General features: G+C 40.1%; 1 protein-coding gene across 1 annotated transcript in view; it reads left to right on the top strand.

Annotated features, from left to right (window-relative positions):
- LOC147012801 (procollagen galactosyltransferase 1-like) overlaps positions 1 to 20,310 on the top strand; it is a 110,479-nt gene that overhangs the window by 47,652 nt on the left and 42,517 nt on the right. The window contains exons 4-6 of the mRNA XM_085854014.1: positions 239 to 373; positions 13,743 to 13,947; positions 16,465 to 16,584. Coding sequence (XP_085710140.1) covers positions 239 to 373; positions 13,743 to 13,947; positions 16,465 to 16,584 — 460 coding nt within the window. The remainder of the gene's footprint in view (positions 1 to 238; positions 374 to 13,742; positions 13,948 to 16,464; positions 16,585 to 20,310) is intronic.

Here is a 20,310-nt window from a genome sequence, read left to right as displayed (position 1 = left end):
GAGGAGATAATGTATAGTACAAAGGGGCAGTTAGAAATGTTTCCTATTTTGGAGATGTGTTTCATCAACCTTGTTTCAACCAGAATTGCCCAGATGTATTGATGTTCTGGGAATGTACATGAAAATAATATTTACGGTCCTTGTGTCATATGTTCAAGATTTATCTGGATTCGAGCACATGTGTTATATGAATGTCATTGTACACAATGTGATTAGTATTAAGTGGCTGTGCCTACAGTTTGTCGATTCAGACAACGTGCTGAGCAACAGGGAAACAATACAGCTGCTCATGGATGAACGACTACCCATCGTCTCACCAATGCTGTCCTCTCGAACAACCTACTCTAACTTCTGGTCAGCGATCAATGCGGATGTAAGTTCAAATGTAACTTACCTGTCTGACATCCTGAATGCCTTTTCTATTAATAGGTATTGGCATTAAACACAGGAGATAATCGCATTGAATAACAGGTACAAGCATTGAATTGAATGCTTCACTGACAGTAGTTGAACAACATAACCTATATATGTTACAGTACTGGTACTGTAATATAGTTTATTGACAGTCAATGTTTGCAATTTATTTTATTCCAGAAACAATTTGTTTACTGCTAACAACCCAGTGTTTATTTTAGTAACATGCACACTTATTTGCAAAAAACCAATATCATGGATTCGTTTTCTGCTCGAAGGGATCAGATATTACAAATTTTTTTTCCCCAACTTGCAAAATGCAATTCTCATTGTGACTAAATAATACACCACTGTAAAGGCCTAGTGTAGCACTAGACATAACGCCGTAATGATGTCACAGATGTAACATTGTCTTGCTACACCATCATCTTACTAAATCCCTCACCCCGAAGCCGAGCACTGACATTCAGCCCATCACCTACAGACGTAAGATAGTCTGATAAGGTCAGATATATGGGTTATGGTGTTCAACTGCTCTCAGCAAAGCAACAGGACGGGTTCATTGTTGGATGCTGAGATGATGTGCACATCCACGGTGGCCTAGCCAAGTGCGAGACATAACGCTGTAATGACGTCCTAACGAAAGGAAAGTGACAGACAGAGCAATGGACAGATTGAGAAATCTGGCTACTTTAATATCGTGATGGCTTTCGGAGACCCAGGGTGGCACATACCAACACATAAAGAATCCTTAGTAGAGTTATTTCCATATATATATATATATATATATATATATATATATATATATATATATATATATATATATATATATGACAGGTCAAAAGTTTTAGAACACCACCATTTTTCAGTTTTTACTGAAATTTAAGCAGTTCAATTCCAGTGAATAACCTGAAATGATACAAAGCCAAGCGGTAAACTGCTAGAGATTTTAAAAAAAGTTTAAGTTACCAAAAACTGAAAAATAATGTAAATTTCAGAGTTGTTAAAAAATAATGTAAATTTCAGAGTTTCAGGGAACAAGTAATGGGTTAGCAACTGCAGCTGTTCTGCAGCAATGGAAGTAAATTAAGCCTTGAAAGTTGATTCAAACAATTCCTACAGGTGTCCCAACTTTTGTTGATTCGTTACAAACCCTCTGTCTGTATAAAAGCAGTGTTGAAACAGATTGTGTTGCTGCACCCTCTGAAGCATTATTTGGACAATATTGCACTGCAGTAAGTAGTATATTGCTCTCATAATGGCGAGAAAAGACAATTAACAATGGAAGACAGACAGACCATTATAACCATTAAAAGTGGAGGTCTTTACTTTCGAGAAATTGCAAAGAAGCCAAGGTGTCAGTGAGTACAGTTTCCTACACCATCAAAAGGCACTTGGAAACTGGAGGAAACTCTGATAAGAAGAGGTCTGGCAGACCCAAAGCCACAACACAATCAGAAGACAAGTTTCTGAGAGTCAACAGCTTGTGTGAAAGGCGGCTCACAGGACAGCAGCTTCAAGCTCAGCTTAACACTGGTCGAAATAAGGAAGTCTCAGTTTCAACTGTGAAGAGAAGACTTCGAGCTGCAGGTTTGACAGGTCGAATGGCAGTAAGAAAGCCATTGTTAAGACGGCAAAATAAGAAAAAGAGGCTTGCCAGGGCCATGAAGCCAGTGGACTACTGAAAACTGGAAGAAGGTCTTATGGACCGATGAATCTAAATTTGAAATCTTCGGTTCATCACGCAGGGTTTTTGTACACCGTCGAGTCGGCGAAAGGATGGTTCCTCAGTGTGTGACACCAACTGTCAAACATGGAGGAGGAAGCGTGATGATCTGGTGCTCTTTTGCTGGATCCAGAGTCGGCAACTTGCACAGAGTGACTGGCACCCTGAACCAAAAGGGCTACCACAGCATTTTGCAGCGCTATGCAATACCCTCTGGTCTCCACCGAGTTGGTTAGGGGTTCATCCTACAGCAAGATAACGACCCAAAACATACCTCCAGGCTATGTTAGAACTACCTTAGAAAAAAAGAACAAGACAGTAGGCTTCAAATCATGGAATGACCAGCATAGTCTCTCTTGAACTCCATCGAGCTGGTTTGGGATGAACTGGACAGAAGGGTGAAAGCAAAGCAACCTACAAGTGCAATACATTTGGGGGAACTTCTGCAACAGTGTTGGGAAGAACTTTCCGAACAATATTTGATTTCCATTGTAGAAAGAATGCCACGAGTATGTTCGGCTGTTATATCTGCAAAAAGTGGCTCCTTTGATGAGTCAAAATTTCGATTAAATTTTGTTCGACAAAACGATTCCATGATTTCTTTGTTTTATCTGCAATTGTTTATTTGTTCTATGCTTTAATTTCAGAGTACATTGAAACATTAAACTGCTTAAATTTCAGGAAAAATGGGGGTGTTCTAAAACGTTTGACCAGAAGTGTATATATATATATATATATATATATATATATATATATATATATATATATATATATATATATATATATATATATATATATATGTATGTACTAGTAAAGGTGCCCGTCTTCAACGGGCGTCACTGGCAACATATGGTAAAAGACAGATAGCATGACTGTATTTTAAACAATATATTATATCATTTTTATCCATTGGTTTATGAGGATGTTCAATATCACTGTTAGGATCAAAGCAAGTGCTTGGACTTGGGGGGGGGGAGGGGGGAGGGGGGGATGCTTGCAACAGAATTTTCATCAGAGGAGTGACTTGAGGAGTCTTCATATTCCTTGTTATTATTGGCATCTGCCATCACGATCGAACTCTTACTTGTGAGATGGTTGAAGAAGTACTTTTACGGAGCAGTAGACTCAAAGCTCACTGAAGCACTGAAGGCTCCAAGGCTATTTCTGTCGGTTCAAATTTCAAGGATCAAGCAGCCATTGTTGTTCAATTCAAGTTGGGTTGCCACATTTTTATGTGCACGTGCTCAATCCCGCACCCACCCGGAAAAGACCCAAGTACACTGTCAGTACTCACCTCCACACTAAAACGATGATCATGATTTTGGGTTTAACTGTAACTGACTGGGCGATACTTTGTTGGCAGTTGGTCCGGCTGGGCAGCGGGTATCGGTCGATGAAAATTTCAAAACGGCAACCATGGATAAAAAAAGCAAAGAAATACTTTGTACTTAGTCAGAAAGTCATGGTTTTGTGAAGAAACTACGGCACATGGAAAGTGCAAATTCGTCAGGTATGAACTCAACTCTTTTCTCCCCAAATGGAGTGTGATTCTATGAGCCGAACTCATCTTAGTGGTCCTCTCAAAAATGGGAAACATTTTTATTTCTTTTTTGTGCAATAATTCCTCCCATTTTGCAAATGGAGAACATGAACTGTTAAACTCCCATAATCATCAAAACGAATTTTGAGGGGCCTCTTAAGGAAGACAATAATATCATTACTATATATATATATATATATATATATATATATATATATATATATATATATATATATATATATATATATATATATATATATATATATGTCAAAGCTTGTTTCATTTCATGCAGTAACAAAAATCTGATGGTGGAACAAAAAAAAGGGGCGTGCCGAAATATTAATATATATTTGTATATATTATATGTATATATATGTTTATATGTACATATATATGTATGTATATATGTTTATATGTACATATATATATATATATATATATATATATATATATATATATATACATATATATATATATATATATATTTGGGTGGTCCAAAAACAGCAAAAAATATATAAAAAATTCAGATGTTGTCTCTACAAGCCTTAAATTATTCCACTATGATTCAATAACGCGCATAAAAAAAAATGTAAGTTGATCGGAGGTGATTTCGAGGTCGCTACATATGACGACTTTTAGTTTCACGAGTTGGTTAAATTAGGGTATGGTCAGGTTCGATTACGGGTACTTCTGGATGTCCGAGGTGGAAATAGAGTACATTTTCGAACTCTATGGGGTCGATTTACTCTAAGAAATGACTGCACTGGCATTGAATTCACTACCATTTCGAAAATATGACCTAAAACAAGATTTTTCATTACTGGAGTTGAGTAACTAATCCTACTCATTTCGATATTTTCTAATCTATAATTAATTTGTTGTCCGTCTAAACATTTCTCAGAGTAAATCGACCCCACTGAGTTCGAAAATGCACTCCATTTTCACCTAGGAAGTTCAGAAGTGTACAGATTCGCATCTTGTGGAGCAACATTGTATTTTTTTCGACTTTTTTGGACCACCCTAATTTATAAATATAAATATATGTATATATATATATATATATATATATATATATATATATATATATATATATATACATACATATACACACACTTATACAGGGTGTCCCAAAAGTCACCTATGGATTTAGAAATGAAATAACATTTCTGTTTTTTAAATAATTTGTTTTTCTTTTCTTTTCAGAATTTAGATTAACATTTGGAAATTCCCCATGGAAAAATTCACAAATGAACAAAGAACCAAAATCGTGGAATTTTGTTTTAAATTTTATTGATAAATTATTCTCACCCAAAGAGCATGGACACCGAATAAATTTGTGAAATTCAGAAATCTCTTGGCCATCACGTTCTCCTGATTTGACGCCTCCCGATTATTTTCTTTGGGGTTACCTAAAGCAGCGTGTATACATCAACCAGCTTCATACAATTCAGCAGCTCAAGGACAACATCTGTGCAGAAATTCGAGGGCTGCAGCCAGAATTATTGTCCGTTGTTATGGAAAATGTTGTTGAAAGAGCCCGTCTCTGCGAAGCCGAAAATGGAGACATCTAAGCTGCATCATTTTTCATAAATAAAGCAAATTTATCTCCATTTTGTAACTTTTCTTTTGGTATAAAAATAATCATAAATTATTTAAAAAAACAGAAATGTTATTTAATTTCTAAATCCCCAGGTAACTTTTGGGACACCTTGTATTACACGAAACATGTGGAGTTTGACAAGCACTCTGCCGATCCCCATTAGACTCAGTCCTACACCAAAGCGTCACCTCCAACAAAGCTGCCTCAGCCCGGTGACTCTGTCAAACAGACAAAGATTATATGGTCAACATCAGGTCAACATCAAACGGAACCACCGATCCGGATTTCAGGCTTATTTGCCCTCATCAGAATGGCATTCCGATAAATATCAAACCAATGATGACCACATTCATCGTTGAACTTCAAACGCACCTCCTGACTGTTATGGTGAGCTTGTCACACTCCACATGTTTCGATGTTCCTGCCGATCACATCACGTGCCTTCTGGTTGAACGGTTTGCATTAGTGCGAACAATTCTCTGGGTGGCAGACGGATGGTTGTTCTCTGTGGATTATGTGGTTTTACTGTGCAAGACATAATCCATGGTGATGCTCACCATAACAGTAAAGAGGTGTGTCTGTGTATGTGTATGTGTATGTGTATGTGTATGTGTATGTGTATGTGTATGTGTATGTGTATGTGTATGTGTATGTGTATGTGTATGTGTATGTGTATGTGTATGTGTATATGTATATGTATATAGATGTGCACATATACACATACATATATGTACTGTATATATATATTTATACGTACACATGCACACGCATATGCATACACATACACATACATATATTTTTTTAAAGAAGAAGAAGGCGCTTCAAACCAATAGTAAAAACCTACATCGACTCTGCTAATTTGAGCAAATAAGTGAGAGCAGACCCGCTCTCAGGCATTGTTTTGCCGGCTTCGCAGCCGGCTCCCTCGAGCACAAATTAGGCACCTCAGGCCTCAGACACAAGCCGGCTCCCTCGTTTTTTTGCTCAAATTGGTGGAGTTTATCTAGTTTTTTACTTTTGGTTGGAAGCGCCTTCTTCTTCTTTAAAAATGTGTCATCTCAACCACTCCAATCTTATTCAAATACGTGTGTGTGTGTGTGTGTGTGTGTGTGTGTGTGTGTGTGTGTGTGTGTGTGTGTGTGTGTGTGTGTGTGTGTGTGTATATATATACATATATGTATAATCCAGAATTAAGTGACTATTTACCTTCGCAAACTTTGTTGCGAAGGTTATGTTTTGATCGCTGTGTATTTATTTATTTGTGAATATGTGTGTTTGTTTGTTTGTTATTCGTATAACTCCAAAAGTATTGAACTGAATCGCAGCATATTTGGTGGGATGATTGGTTATTATCCGAGGACCATTTGATTAGATTTTGGGAGCGATCGGGTCAAAGGTCAAGGTCAAGGTCATGAAAAGGTCAAAATCGTCTTTTTACCATAGCGCGGTCAATTTGTATCCAATTTGCATGCAACTAATGCCAAAATGTTCAGAATTCAATGCCCCATCTTGTGATCTGTGACATGACACAATGACGTAATAACCCTTATTAGCGGTTGGGAGTCAAAGGTCAAGGGGGGTCACGACATTGCAAAATGTGCGGTTTTAGTCATAACACGGTCATTTCTTATCCGATTTGCATGAAACCAACACCAAAATGTTGACTGTTCTGTTCCCCACACTCTAATACTAATTACAAAATTAAGAGTACAAAGGTCAAGGTCGAGGTCATGAAAAGGTCAAAATCGTTATTTTGCCATAGTGCGGTCGATTTTTATCCAATTTGCATGCAACCAATGCCAAAATGTTGTGAATTCAATGCCCAATCTTGTGATATTCGATATGACACAGGAAATTTAATGTTTTTAAGCCATCATAACACATATGAGATGGCAGATGTGGTATGGGATTAAATAGCCTCACAATCAATGGTTTCTGAGGGGGGGGGGGCAAAATGTAGCGTTGGCAAAGGTATCCGCTCTACTGAGTGCCCGTTCTTGTTTAAATATGTTAATACCACAGTGTTCATGCAAGTAAAACACCAAAATATTGCCCATTTAGTTTGTGAACATCAAATTTCAACATAAGCTCCTGTGTTGTCAGCACATCTTTTCAATCGTTCAACAACATTTTCCACCATACGCTGAAGAAACTCCTCTGACAAATCAGTAAAAGCATTGTGGATATAACGTTCTATTTCATCCAAATTAGTGGGTTTGCTGGCAATCACGTTTTCTTCAGGACATTCCCAGAAGGGAAATTGCATGGGGTTAAATCAGGACTCCTGGATTGCTATTCTTTCAGTCGTCGTTCCTCTATCTCTATGGAAAGTGGGCATCCTACCTAACCAATTACGAACTTCAATCGAGAAGTGTGGAAGGACACCATTTAGCCTCAAAATAATTTCATTTGTGCTGTCAAATTGCTGACTTCTTGAAAGAAGAAAGTTTTGCAGCATTTCCCAGTATCTGTGTCTGTCTGTTCATTATATCGCGGAGGATGTAAGGTCCGACGAGTTGGGTTGTCGTCACTCCGCACCAAACGAGCAGTTTTGGGCCACTTTGGCTGCATTCAACTATCATTTCTGGATCATTTCCTGACCAGTAATGGCAGTTATGCCTGTTAATGAAACCACCAACATGGAAAATAGCCTAATCACACCAGGTAATGTTCTGTAACACACCCTGGACAGTCATGAATCCACTGAAAGAAATGTTCACAAAACTCTATTCTCTCATCACAATCATTGGAAGGAACTGCTGAACATAATTAGGTTTGTATGTTTCCATCCCAAGTCCTTCTTCAAAATTGCTTGAATTGTATGACAACTTATTCCACTCTCCTTCATCACTTCTCTGATCGACTTATTTGGGCTATTTATGAACGTGTCTCATACCCGGTCAATGTTTTCTGGTGATCTTGTTGTGGTATGTCTTCCTGAACTTCTTACGTCCTTGGCTGAACCAGTTGGTGACAGTTTTTAATCGTTCTTGGATCCAAAGTGTCATCTCTTCCTATTTCTTGTTGCCACCATATATGAGCTACAATTACAGATTTCCAAACATCAGAACTGCTCCACACTGTCAGTATAATTATTTTACACCAAGCCTAACCCTAAAATAACAAAAGGTTTCTTTAGCAGATCCCACACACGATGCATGTCAGGCAGATCCCACACGTACCATGTTGTCACATTCATCCCACATGTATGATGCTTTTGTTAGGTGCTCACCTTTCCTTATTTCCCTACATATGTTTAACCAGAAAGACAAACGTGTGCAGCTTAATGAACGATGGCAGCAGTAAACAACAGGCACAATTCAACTATTTCCATCCCCATTGTTACCCCCAAATAATTAAATTAACAAGGTAGTGGGTGGTGGTCCCTGGCGTTTCCAGTACGGTCCTGGTAGTACTCATTTGTGCTGAATCGAGAAAGAAGGACATTAAATGAGATTTAAAAAATATGCTGAAGTATCACTTGACTGGCTTTTGTACTATTTCAGGCCTTGCATTGTTGTGCCAGAGGCACTGAAATGATGCAACCATTGTGACGGCTTTGAAATGGTCATCTATTTTGTGCTTTATCTTCACAGATGATTTAAGAAGTAATCATATTTGCCATTTAATGCTGTGCATTGTTATCTGGAAAATTATTTCTGGGGTTGTTGAGAGAATGGAAGAAGGTTTGAGGTTGGAGAGGAAGGGGGTGGAGAAGAGGGGTAGGGGCATTGGAGAAAAAGGAAAAGTGGTGGGAGAGAGATTTGCATAATAAATGTATACAATTGGTCTTTGGAACCAAAAATGCTGATATGATTGGAAGCTTTGTTAACACACAGGGAAGACTGCTTCCTTTGTTTCACGTGTGGAATTGTCATTGTGCACAGAATTATGGGTAATAAAACAGCCAATAAGCAAAACTGCCCTCTTTGAGATACAAGTTAATTACACACTCTTTGAGACTGTCAATGCCATGATCATTATCAGTAAAAGGATCATCTCGAAGTAAAACACAGGACATTTCAGCAAACATAGAATTCTTTCAAGGAGCATTTTTACCTCCACCACCGAAGGTTGATGGAAGTTATGTTGGCACCCGTCTGTTTGTCTGTTTGTCTTTTTCTGTTTGTGAGAGCGTCTGTACCGAGTACTATTCTAGTTAAGACTTATGAAATCTGTGCACAAAAAAAAAAAAATCTGTGTCATGAAATCATTCTGGGGTAATTGTATTTATTGCATACACAAGATGTGGTTGGGTGGTTGGTAGACGCAGGTATGATTTTGGGAGTGGAGGGAGTGGGGCGGGAGGGAGTTGAAAAATATCAGCACACTTGTATGCATAATAAATAGATATTCCCCAATTGGAAGGCATTTCTAATGCAGAAGCGAAGATATTAAAAACTCTTCAAACTTGACAGAAAATGCGGGTAATAATTATTGGTCCTCTACTGGTTTCACCAGAGGGGACTTTAGGTTTGTTGTCCGTACGTCCGTCTGTCCATCCCACCTGTGGTTTTTCAGCCTTTTTTCCCCCCCCATACCCTTTAACATATTCAACTGAAACTTGGTACACAGCTTTATTATGATAAGCTACCGAACAAGTTTGAGTTTCAGGGAATTTCATCAATTTTTCACGGAATTGTTCCCTTTTTAAACTTAGAAAATATCACATGAATATAAGATACATGGGTCAGTGTTGAGCTGCCTTGACTCCACCCCACTGCTCTACACCCATTCGCTGGACAGCTGGCCTGACTTCACCCCAATAAAATCATGCACTGCCACTGCATGAAGCAGCACAGATCGGCAGGCCTCAGGCCTTAGGCCTGGGTGTTAGTCCATGGCTCAGTGAAATTTGAATGATCCCAGGTATATCACCACGATGCATTATGTATTCATAAAAGCCGTCCACATGTTTTTGATTCATGTATGTACATTGGGTTATTTTTAATATGAAATAGGCAAAGCCGAGAAACGAACGAAACATGGTGGGTGATACAAGTTCTTCTTCTTCTTCATTTTGGTTCTGGTATTGGCTCGAGCGTGTGTTAAAGCAAACTAATTTGTATCTCTGGTTTGTTGTCCTCGTTGTCTTTATTGGTTTCTCATCTACAAAAAATATCTGTAAATGAAAATAGCTTTTCCTTTTACTTTGCCGAATAGACCCAAACACGGTGGGTTATAGGGTCTCTTCTTCATTGGGACCGGAAGGGAACATGTATTACAAAGCAATTCTAGCTCTTGTTTTTTTTAGAGATTGACTGTGGGCTCTTGGAGGAGCTTGTACATAAACACCATGCAGGTCAAAGACATGAGTAGATGTTAATGATACTTTTACTTCATTTACAAGGCCACAAATAGACAATGGGCAAACACATGTAGTATTATATGTGGGATTTTAACCTCGGTTCTCAACATCGTGAGCCATCATTTCAGATGAGAACACGAAATGGGCCCAGTCATATTTAGCATTCTCTTTTTTTATTTTTATTTTTGCAAATGTTCGGAGTACATTGTGTGGGAGGAAAAAAAAATTAAAATGTTTCATAACTGTCGCTTAAAAACCAGGCATATGTATAAAACGGAAATACATTTCTGAAATAACAAATCTGAACAGTGGCTTTTAGGAAATTGATTTTTTTTATATGCTTGTATAATTAACTGATGTAACAAGAAAATGACTCAAGCTCACCCAAAATGGAAACATATTCACCATTTGGCAGTTCCAATTCCCTCCTAGTTCTGTTCCAATTCCGTTGTGACTCACATTCCGTAAGTAATTAAATGAGAGGTTTTTCGATCTGTCCGAGAGTAAATGTATGCCGGGTTTACAAGATATCTTGGGGAGATTTCAAACCACACTTGGTTGAATGAAAACACACTCAATAATGACTCGCGTTGAATTGGCAATGGGGTGAACCAAACGACAAATCGATCAAAGATGGTGGTTCGGCTGTTTCCATCATACCCATTGGCAGATGAGAGCAGGTATTTGACAAATGTGTCTGTTAAGAGGGTATGTAAATATTCAGTATGCAGCTCGAATTATTTTACCCTCTGCCTCCCTCCATGTGTCCACACGTTCCCTTTTGTCTTCTTTACCTGACACTAATCTCCTTGCAACACCCTCATCCACACCTTTCTCTTCATCTTCTCGTTGTTCTCTCAATCTATCTTCTCACTCCAATCCCTTCATGAAAATGTCTCATAATACATAGACATTGACGTTTTGCTCAGATGGAAAACTTTCCAAGAAGGTCCACTATGTTGTCCCTGATCCTCATTTTTGGTAGTCTGGTACCTCTCTCCAATCTATTTGTAGGTTTGCTGACTCTGTCTCTGTCACTCTGTCACTCTCACTCTCCCTCTTCTCTCCCCTCTTTGTCTGTCTCTCTCTGTCTCTCTCCCTCTTCGTCTGTCTTTCTCTGTCTCCCTCTTTCCATCTGTTTCTCTCCCTCTTCTCTCCCTCTTCTCTCCCTCTTCCATCTGTTCTTTCATCTCTTCATTGCATCCACTCTTTGACCCACTGTTCTGCTGTCACTGGGTCTACCTTCTCTCACCTTGCATTTCCACAAGCCTTGCACACACATAAAAGTGCATCATTGATAATATTTAGCTCAGCTAATGACTTGCAGTGACTTATCACATTTGTCACAAAGGCCTGCAATGGTAAAAAGAAAGCGCAACCAGAGATGGCTGACCCTCACCAAGACTTCTTTTGTGTGGCAAATAAACGGAAGGATGTACTAAATGAAAGGTCTAAATGGTCGAGTTGTAAATGTCTCACAGACAAAGGTCTGAAAAGTTGTAGAGGTCTAAATGTGGAAAGGTTGAAAGGTCTGAAAAAGTCTAAATGAGTCTAAACGGTTGATATGGTCTAAAGGGTCTTAAAAGGTCGAAGGAGTCTCAAGAGTGTAATTTAAGGTCTAAATTCGGGGTCTAAAGTGTCTTAAAATGTCAATGTCAAAGGGGTCTCCTGGGTATTATAAGGTATGAAGGTCTAAATGGTAGACAGCAGTTTAAGGGTATTTGGGGTTCCAAAGGGTTTTTGAGGTCTAATGGTTCTAAAAGGTGTAATGAGGTTTATCTGGTCTTATGGTTCTCAAGGATCTTAAGGGTCTTATGTTTCTAAATGTTGTTAAGGGTCGAAAGGGTTACGGTTATAAAGTGTGTTAAGGGTTTAAAGGGTTATAGTTATAAAGGATGTTAAGGATCTCAGGGGTTACTGTTATTAAGAGCTTACAGGGTCTTAGGGGGTCTCAAATGTCTTGAGGTTGTAAAGGCTCGAAAGAGTTTTCAGGATCTTAAAGGATCTTTGTGGTTTTAATAGGTCGAAGGGTTGTAAAGGATCTAAAGGGTCTTATGGGGTTTTAAAGGGTCTTACAGTTCTTTCGGATGTAATGTAATTAATACACATACTCACGTTCTGTTCGGACAAACAAACAAATCAAGAAAGACGTTGTGCAGAGCACGATACTTACGACACCCCAAAGATGAATTTGACCATAAAATAATTGGTGGTTGAATTCAGTGACCTGATATGCAAATCCTGTTCAAATTTCAAGCCAAGCAGATAAAAATTGATAAATTTAGAAATTGCACCTAAGCTGTTGTCCTTTGGGCTATGTTGACCTTTTGGGCTCTGTTCCCCTGAAAAATAATTGGTAGTTGAATTCAATGACATAATATGCAAATCCTTTTCAGATGAAAATTGAAGATTTTAGAAATTCGACAGTTGTTGACCTTTGGCCTATAAGGATTATAAGGATTACAAAGATTAGAAATAAATTATGCACAGGAGGAGGCCATTCGGCCCATCATGGCTGTGCCACACCAATACCAGATTTTAATAAATCCATCAATACCCCTTTCCCTTCATGTGCAGCCTTTTGGCTGCTATACTGGTCCTCATTTCGCCGACCTCGGAAGGATGACAGGCCGAGTCAACCCCCTGGTGTTAATTCAGCGGTTTGAACTCAGGACCCTAGGATCCCAAGCCGCCACCCGAACCACTAAGCCAACACCAGGTTCAATAATGTTGACCTCAAAATCAATAGGCTTCTTGCTTATGACCAACTGTACCATTTTGTGAAGATCGGTTTAAAATTGTGATCTGTGGGCGATTGACATACAGACAGACTAGATCCTGGTACCTGTCAAGTTTCATCAAAATTGGTTGACTCCTCTGGCCTCCAGAGCTGTTCATTACATACAAACATACAGACAGATGGAAAAACTGAGAATAAGGGTCGTCTAGCGACCACCCAATAGAATTACAGACCAGACCAACCAATGTACTTGCGAATCTTAGATTTTGCAAGTAACAAATGGATCCAAATGCAATACCTTCTCCTCTGGCGAGGGGTAATTAATTAAAATGCCTGCTTTTGTTTGAAAATAATTTAAATTACTGAAGTGTACATGATGATGGCATTTAAACCTTTCTTTTGCCACACTTGCAGGGGACACGAAAGCGTTCAATGTTGTACATGGATGTCCGGAAGCGCAAGCGCATTGGTTGCTTCTGCGTGCCATTGGTGCACTCCACGTTCCTCCTTGATGTCACTCGCAATGAGACGCAAGCGCTGGCCTTCTACCCACCACATCCGAGCTTCACATGGACCTTAACGGACCTCTCTGTTTTCACCTACTCCTGTTTCAGAGCAGGTCTGAGCAGTATTGGGAACTTTGGGGGGGGGATGGGGGGGGTTGGATAGAATAGGGTGTGTGGGCGTTACAGGGGGAGGGAAGGGAAATCAAACTTGGCGGTATAATGTTTAGAGCATCTGCTCAGAGCCTGGGTGGTCTGTGGTTCGACTCTGATCCCGGTCAAGTCATACCAGGCACTGTAAAAATGGCTCGTTCTGTTTCTTCGCTTGACACTCAGCATTTGGAGGATAGAGCATAGATATACCTCATGGGTTGGCATCCGTTGGGGGAGAGGGGGATTTCTATTTAGTTTCACCACTGATAGTTGAGGAAAAATGCAACATCTCCAGATGGTGCTGCTGGTACCCAAAATGCTCCAGAAAGTTATGTCACTTTCGCCAAGGTCACTGGCTGTTTTTGTCTGCATGTGTGTGAGTAATTGGTGCAAATGCTCCTCCCATGAGCAAGAGATGCTGCATAATAAAGTCAACCATTGTTGTGTTGCCATTGTGATAATATCACAGGGATTTCATGAGGAACTTTGATATGGATGAAGTTCCTGCTGTGAATGTTGTCCTTGATTATAGATTATTTTTAGTTCACCTGGACTTTAGTTTGGTGAGCTTATGCGATTGAGCAGTGCCCGTGGGTGAGTTTGTGAGTGAGTGAGTCAGTCAGTGAGTCCATAAACACTTTAGTCATTGTCGCTAGAACACAACACATGATTTTGATGAAACTTGGCCACAAGTTTCATATTTGATGCTTAACGAAGGTGTATTTACCGCATCAAAATCTGCCCTCATTAAGGGGGTCTACCGGGTGGAGGGGAGGGGCAGGTTTGACCCCCCCCCAAATAGGTATTTGCTATTCTCTCCAAAACGACACACCTGATTTCGAATAAACTTGACCACAACCTTCATCACCCATGATGTTCCAAAGTTTATTCAGGGTCTATGGGGGTCTGTGGGGGGTTTGAGTGACTGTTGCTCCCGATCCAGGTTCGCTTCAGGACACACGGTCCTATTTTTTTTTGACCGCTGGAATTCTCACACATCCTGTAGTCTAACACACACGATTGAACATGTGTTCTTGATTGCTCATTAGAGTCATTACAATGAGGGCCCATCCTTTTATTACGATGCAAAATTAAAAAATTTAAGGTAGTTGAGAAAGGGAAAAGGGAGGATAGTAGGATATGAAGCAAGTCAGGAAAGGAAAGAAGATTTTGAGCAGACAGGAGTGAAGGGAGGAAAGGGAAAGGGGCACGTATGAAGTATGAAGTATACAAGGGGCAAGAGGGTGGTATGGGGAGTGGGCGAGGGAGGGGGTTCCTCAAAAGATCTCATTGATAGTTGGCTGACAAAAGGGGGAGGGATAGTATATAGCTCATAATATTTCAAGAAGTGCTGGTGAAGGGGTTTTCATAGTTTAAAATCGAAAGTAAACCTGCTAATATTTTGACCTCAATATTAAGTATAGTTTGAGAACTTGCTCTCCTGATTATAATTGCCAAAGAAACTTGAGGTATAATTTGTGGGAAGTAATTATATATGTTGTTGTTCGTCTTTCGGCTGCTCCCATTAGGGGTCACCACAGCGGATCATCCGTTATGATCCGCATACTGATTTGGCATAGGTTTTACACCGGATGCCCTTCCTGACGCAACCCTGGTCGCCTCTTACGACACAGGGATATGGTACACCTATATATATATCATAAACTGCACCCACTCCCTCCCCCCTTGTAGCTCAAGATTATTCATGAGTACATTTAATGAAGGGAATTTTGAGACCTTTTTTATGTCCGCCGACAAAGGTGAAGAAGGTGATGTTTTCACCCCTTTCTGTCTGTGTGTCTGCCTGTGTCCAGGATATCTCAAAAAGTTTGACGGATCCGGATAAAATTTCGTGGCCAGGTTCAGTGTGTGACAAGGACGAATTAATTCGATTTTGGTGAAGATCCGGATCCGGATCCAACTACGAGAAATTTTAAAGTGATTCTTCACCATTGAGAGAGAGGGCTAAACTGATATATAGCAAAAAGTTGAAGATGGATTCGGACGAAAGTTGGTGGACACATTGGGTGTTTGACAAGGCAGAAGTGGTTCGATTTTTGTGAAGATCCAAATCTGGATCTGGATATGAGAATTATTTAATTTTTAAAGTGATTCTTCACCATTGATTGATGGGCCAAAAACGATATCGTACTGTATAGCATGATATTACAAAAATGTATTGGGCCTGATATGTTCTCGTGGATCAGGCATTACATGGCAGAGGTATGCGCTCTACCGAGTGCCCTTCTTGTTTTTTTCATGGAATCATCGAGATGTAATGAAGTGCACTTTCCAATGACATGAGTGAAGCACACATATCAATCTTTTGAGTGCTGTAAATGGAGTGGGAGCTTTTCATATGAATCTCAATTTCAGTCCCACGTTTTGCTTTTCTTAAGTCATGTGACAATCGAATTATTTTCGTATTCCAATTCTCAATCATTCCTATTCATATCAGAATGTCTGTGCTTTCTTTTTAGAGATGAAAATGTACATTTGTAATAAGGAAAATTATGGCTGGCTGCCAGTGCCACTCAAACCCAAGGCCACCATGGAAGAAGAACTTGATGGCTTTCAACATGTTCTGCTGGAGATTATGGGTAAAATCGTCTCTGTTTGATCATAGATTATTTTGTTAAATGGATTGCTCTGCACGGAATTATCGGAAATGTACCATGACAATGTGCGAAATCACCATCTCTCAATACTACGACACCAAAATGCATTTTTTTGCCTGTGAATACCATCGTAGCCTGTGTATCCTCACTATAATTCACCGACCGGTGTTCATTAGTGTGTTTGTTTGTATGTTTGTCACGCGACTCCTACAATTCTGGGCCGAATACAACCAGACTTGCAACATAGGATCAGCATGACCCCAGTTAGTGCGTACCAGGGGTGTTGGGGGAGTGAAATGCAAATTCTCTTGAATTACACGTTTGTATAAGGATAATAACATAACCCAACTAGCCACTGTGCTTCTAGTTCTATAGAATACCAGCAGAGGTACCCGCACCTTGTACGGATGGACAAGAGGATTCCAACGGTATGCAGTGGGATGGGGTTACTACCGGTCGGACCGATTCTTTCAAGGGACAGACAGACAGACATTACAACTTTATCATGGAGTATGTTAGTACTCCATATAGAGGGATGATGTGGAGAAAACAATGCCTGTCCATTCAAATTCAAATATGTACACAATGATAAGCTCATAAACTACGATAGAGTGAAGTCATTAGCATTTAAAAGCCATAACTTTTATTCTCGAGCATTTTCTGAACTACCAAGACTTAAAAAGATGCCAAAATGCATCGCTAACATACCACAATGATCGATCGCTAAATTGCCAATTTGTACTTCTTCTTCTGCTTCTTATTCCCCTCTCAAATCAATGTAAAACTGTAGCCCAACCTACCCCAATAACTGCTGAAGCTATGATGGTCATTCTAACATGAGGAAGTTACTTTGTCTCTGGGCTAGTGCATGCAACCCAAAATTTTAAAATAGATAAAATATTAATCATTTTATTACAAAAAGAAAGAAAACGTAAATGTGGGCTTAACCAAACCAGGCCATGATCGTGGGGGGCGGAGGAGGAGAAATAGACACTGGAAAGAGCCATTCCAAAAGTGATACATATCCACAATAGAGCCATGTCTACTGTGCTTGAGGGAGCTGGCTGTGAAGCTGGTGAAACGTCACCTGAGACCGGGTCTGCTCTTACTTTTTTGATTAAATTGGCAGTCTATCTAGTTTTTACTTTTGGTTGGAAGCGCCTTCTTATTTAAAAATGTATTATCCCAACCGTCCCAATCTCATACAACATATATATATATATATATATATATATATATATATATATATATATATATGTAGATATATATATACAAATGTCTTTGCAGTTGTGGAGGAACTCTCTGGGAAGGTTTTGAAACAGCAAAAGGGCTTACCTTGTGTAGCCTTTCTTTGTTGCTTAATGCAGCCTTCTTCAGCTAGAAGAACATGGAAGGAGTCATTATATTTATATAATCCTAACCACCTGGGTTAATTGATGAGGTGAGAGCTAATTGGTTATTCCCACCATTCACAGTTGAGAGATGCGAGTGGGTCTTTATGTTTCATTTATGTTTTGTTTTTTTGTATACATTGTCGAGGCTCGTCTGAGAGCTAACACACAAAAAGGGGAGCAGGAGACAAGTGGGACGGGAGAGGGAAGGACAAAACAGTGGAGAACAGCGACATTAGGTGATCTGTGGAAGGGAGAGATGGGGGTGGGGAACATGGGGTAAACAAGATGGACACCACAGGGACTTTCAGCACCTTACACGACAGGGAACTTTCAGGTAGGAAGGCAGGCAATTTGAAGGAGGTGGGTTTGGGGTGGATTAATGGGGTAGAAAAGATTGTGGTTTTGGATGGGGGAAGATAAGACGTGGTGGTGAACAGCTGTTTTGAAGACCTGGAGGGAAGGGATGTTGATTGCTTTTGGACATTTGCACGTGGTACATGCTTGGAAGCCTTGCTGGTATCCATTTCTGACTGCGCTGTTGCTGATGATTTGCCAATAAGTGAGGAAACCGGTCTGGCAGCTGAGGGAGTGCTTAAGATGCTGTCACACCTTGACGATTTAGCCAGCGTATGTTGATTTATGAAAAATTTGTCGAAAACGCTGGCACACGCCGAATACGTTATGGGTACGTTTTGTATACGTTAAGAGCACGCTGAAAAACACTGCCATACGTCGTAGTACGCTGGCTTTAAACGTTGTACTTTTGCGTTGTCCTCAAATTTTTGCATGCTTGAAATTTTACGAAGTATGCCGGCATATGACTCACACGTTCCGCTACGCTGGGAATAAGTTATAGGCACATTATGCGATCGTTGACACACGTTGAATACGTTATGGGTACGTTTTGTATACGTTAAGAGCACGCTGAAAAACACTGCCATACGTCGTACTACGCTGGCTTTAAACGTTGTACTTTTGGGTTGTCCTCAAATTTTTGCATGCTTGAAATTTTACGACGTATGCCGGCGTATGACTCACACGTTCCGCTATGCTGGCCATTAGTTGTAGGCACGTTATGCGATCATTTACACACGTTACTTGTAAGTTACTCATAAGTCGAAACACGTCGAGGTAATGTTTAGCGTACCAGAAACTTATTACTAACCTTTGAGTAACGTGCTTGGGCATTATTTGTAAAGCATGTCCTATGCACAAATACGTATGTAGACGTATTTGACGTCTTCAGGACGACCACAGAACTTACTGAACACGTTTCTAAATTACAGATACCGTATAATGGCGTATTGGCAGTGATTAGGGGAATTGGTATATAAAAATGGGGTTCACAGGAGGAACCTGTCAGTGTTCCAGACTCCATGGTGAGCAGATGTCCATGTCATCCGAGAGATGGAGGATCCGGCAAGGCTGAGACGAGAATACCTACGAGCTGTCCGCCAACATCAACATGACCTCATCGAGTTGACACTGCACCAGTTGCATGCCAATAGAGCCGGGAGAAGAAGACGTGAACGGAGGAGAAGGAACTGGGTCAGACCATGGATCGGGTGGCGACGCCATTATGGCATATATGACCTGCTCATGGTGGAACTCCGGAACGAGGACCATGCAAACTTCATCAACTTCCTGCGAATGCCCCCAGCGATGTTCGATGAGCTGCTAACCAGAGTGGGTCCAAGGATAACCAAGCAGTACACTTTCTACAGGGATCCGCTTGAGCCTGGCATGAGGCTGGCACTGAGCCTGCTGTTGTTGGTGCCGTGACTGCAGTGCTGTGGAAGCGATTTAACTCGTTCAATGCAAACGATTTCAATTGCCGAGCACTAGCGTCCAAAAACAATAGGCGAGTGACAGGCATTTATTAAAAGGCAAGTTGCAGCCTATGAATAGAAAACCTCACGTAATCGTCGACGATACACTGCCACGCTATGCATACGTTAGACTATCCTTGGGCATAGGTTGTGGACGCCTAAAACACGTTAATCAATCGTTGGTATAACTTATCTATAAGTTATTGAAGCGTTCTGTGTTCATTACTAGTGCATTGTGCATTTGTCCAAGTCGTTTTGAATACTTTAAAAACTGAAACAAAAAAATAGTTCATCGTGGGAATGAGAAAAAAAAATTAGCCGAAAAGAACATCGAACAATGGTGCAAAGTAGTCTCCTATTCGTGGACGCAACGGGGATCCATCATCACCCACAACCTCCCCATCACGCTCACCTACTACTACTGACATGGACCCACTACTACTACCACTGACATTGAAATCTACTCAACATGGAGTCTGGAACAC

Source organism: Eptatretus burgeri, chromosome 14 (genome assembly GCF_056783735.1).
Source record: "Eptatretus burgeri isolate ZD-2024b chromosome 14, Ebu_testis_v1, whole genome shotgun sequence".
Classification (NCBI taxonomy): Eukaryota; Metazoa; Chordata; class Myxini; order Myxiniformes; family Myxinidae; genus Eptatretus; species Eptatretus burgeri.
This window is presented reverse-complemented; position numbering and strand designations above follow the sequence as displayed.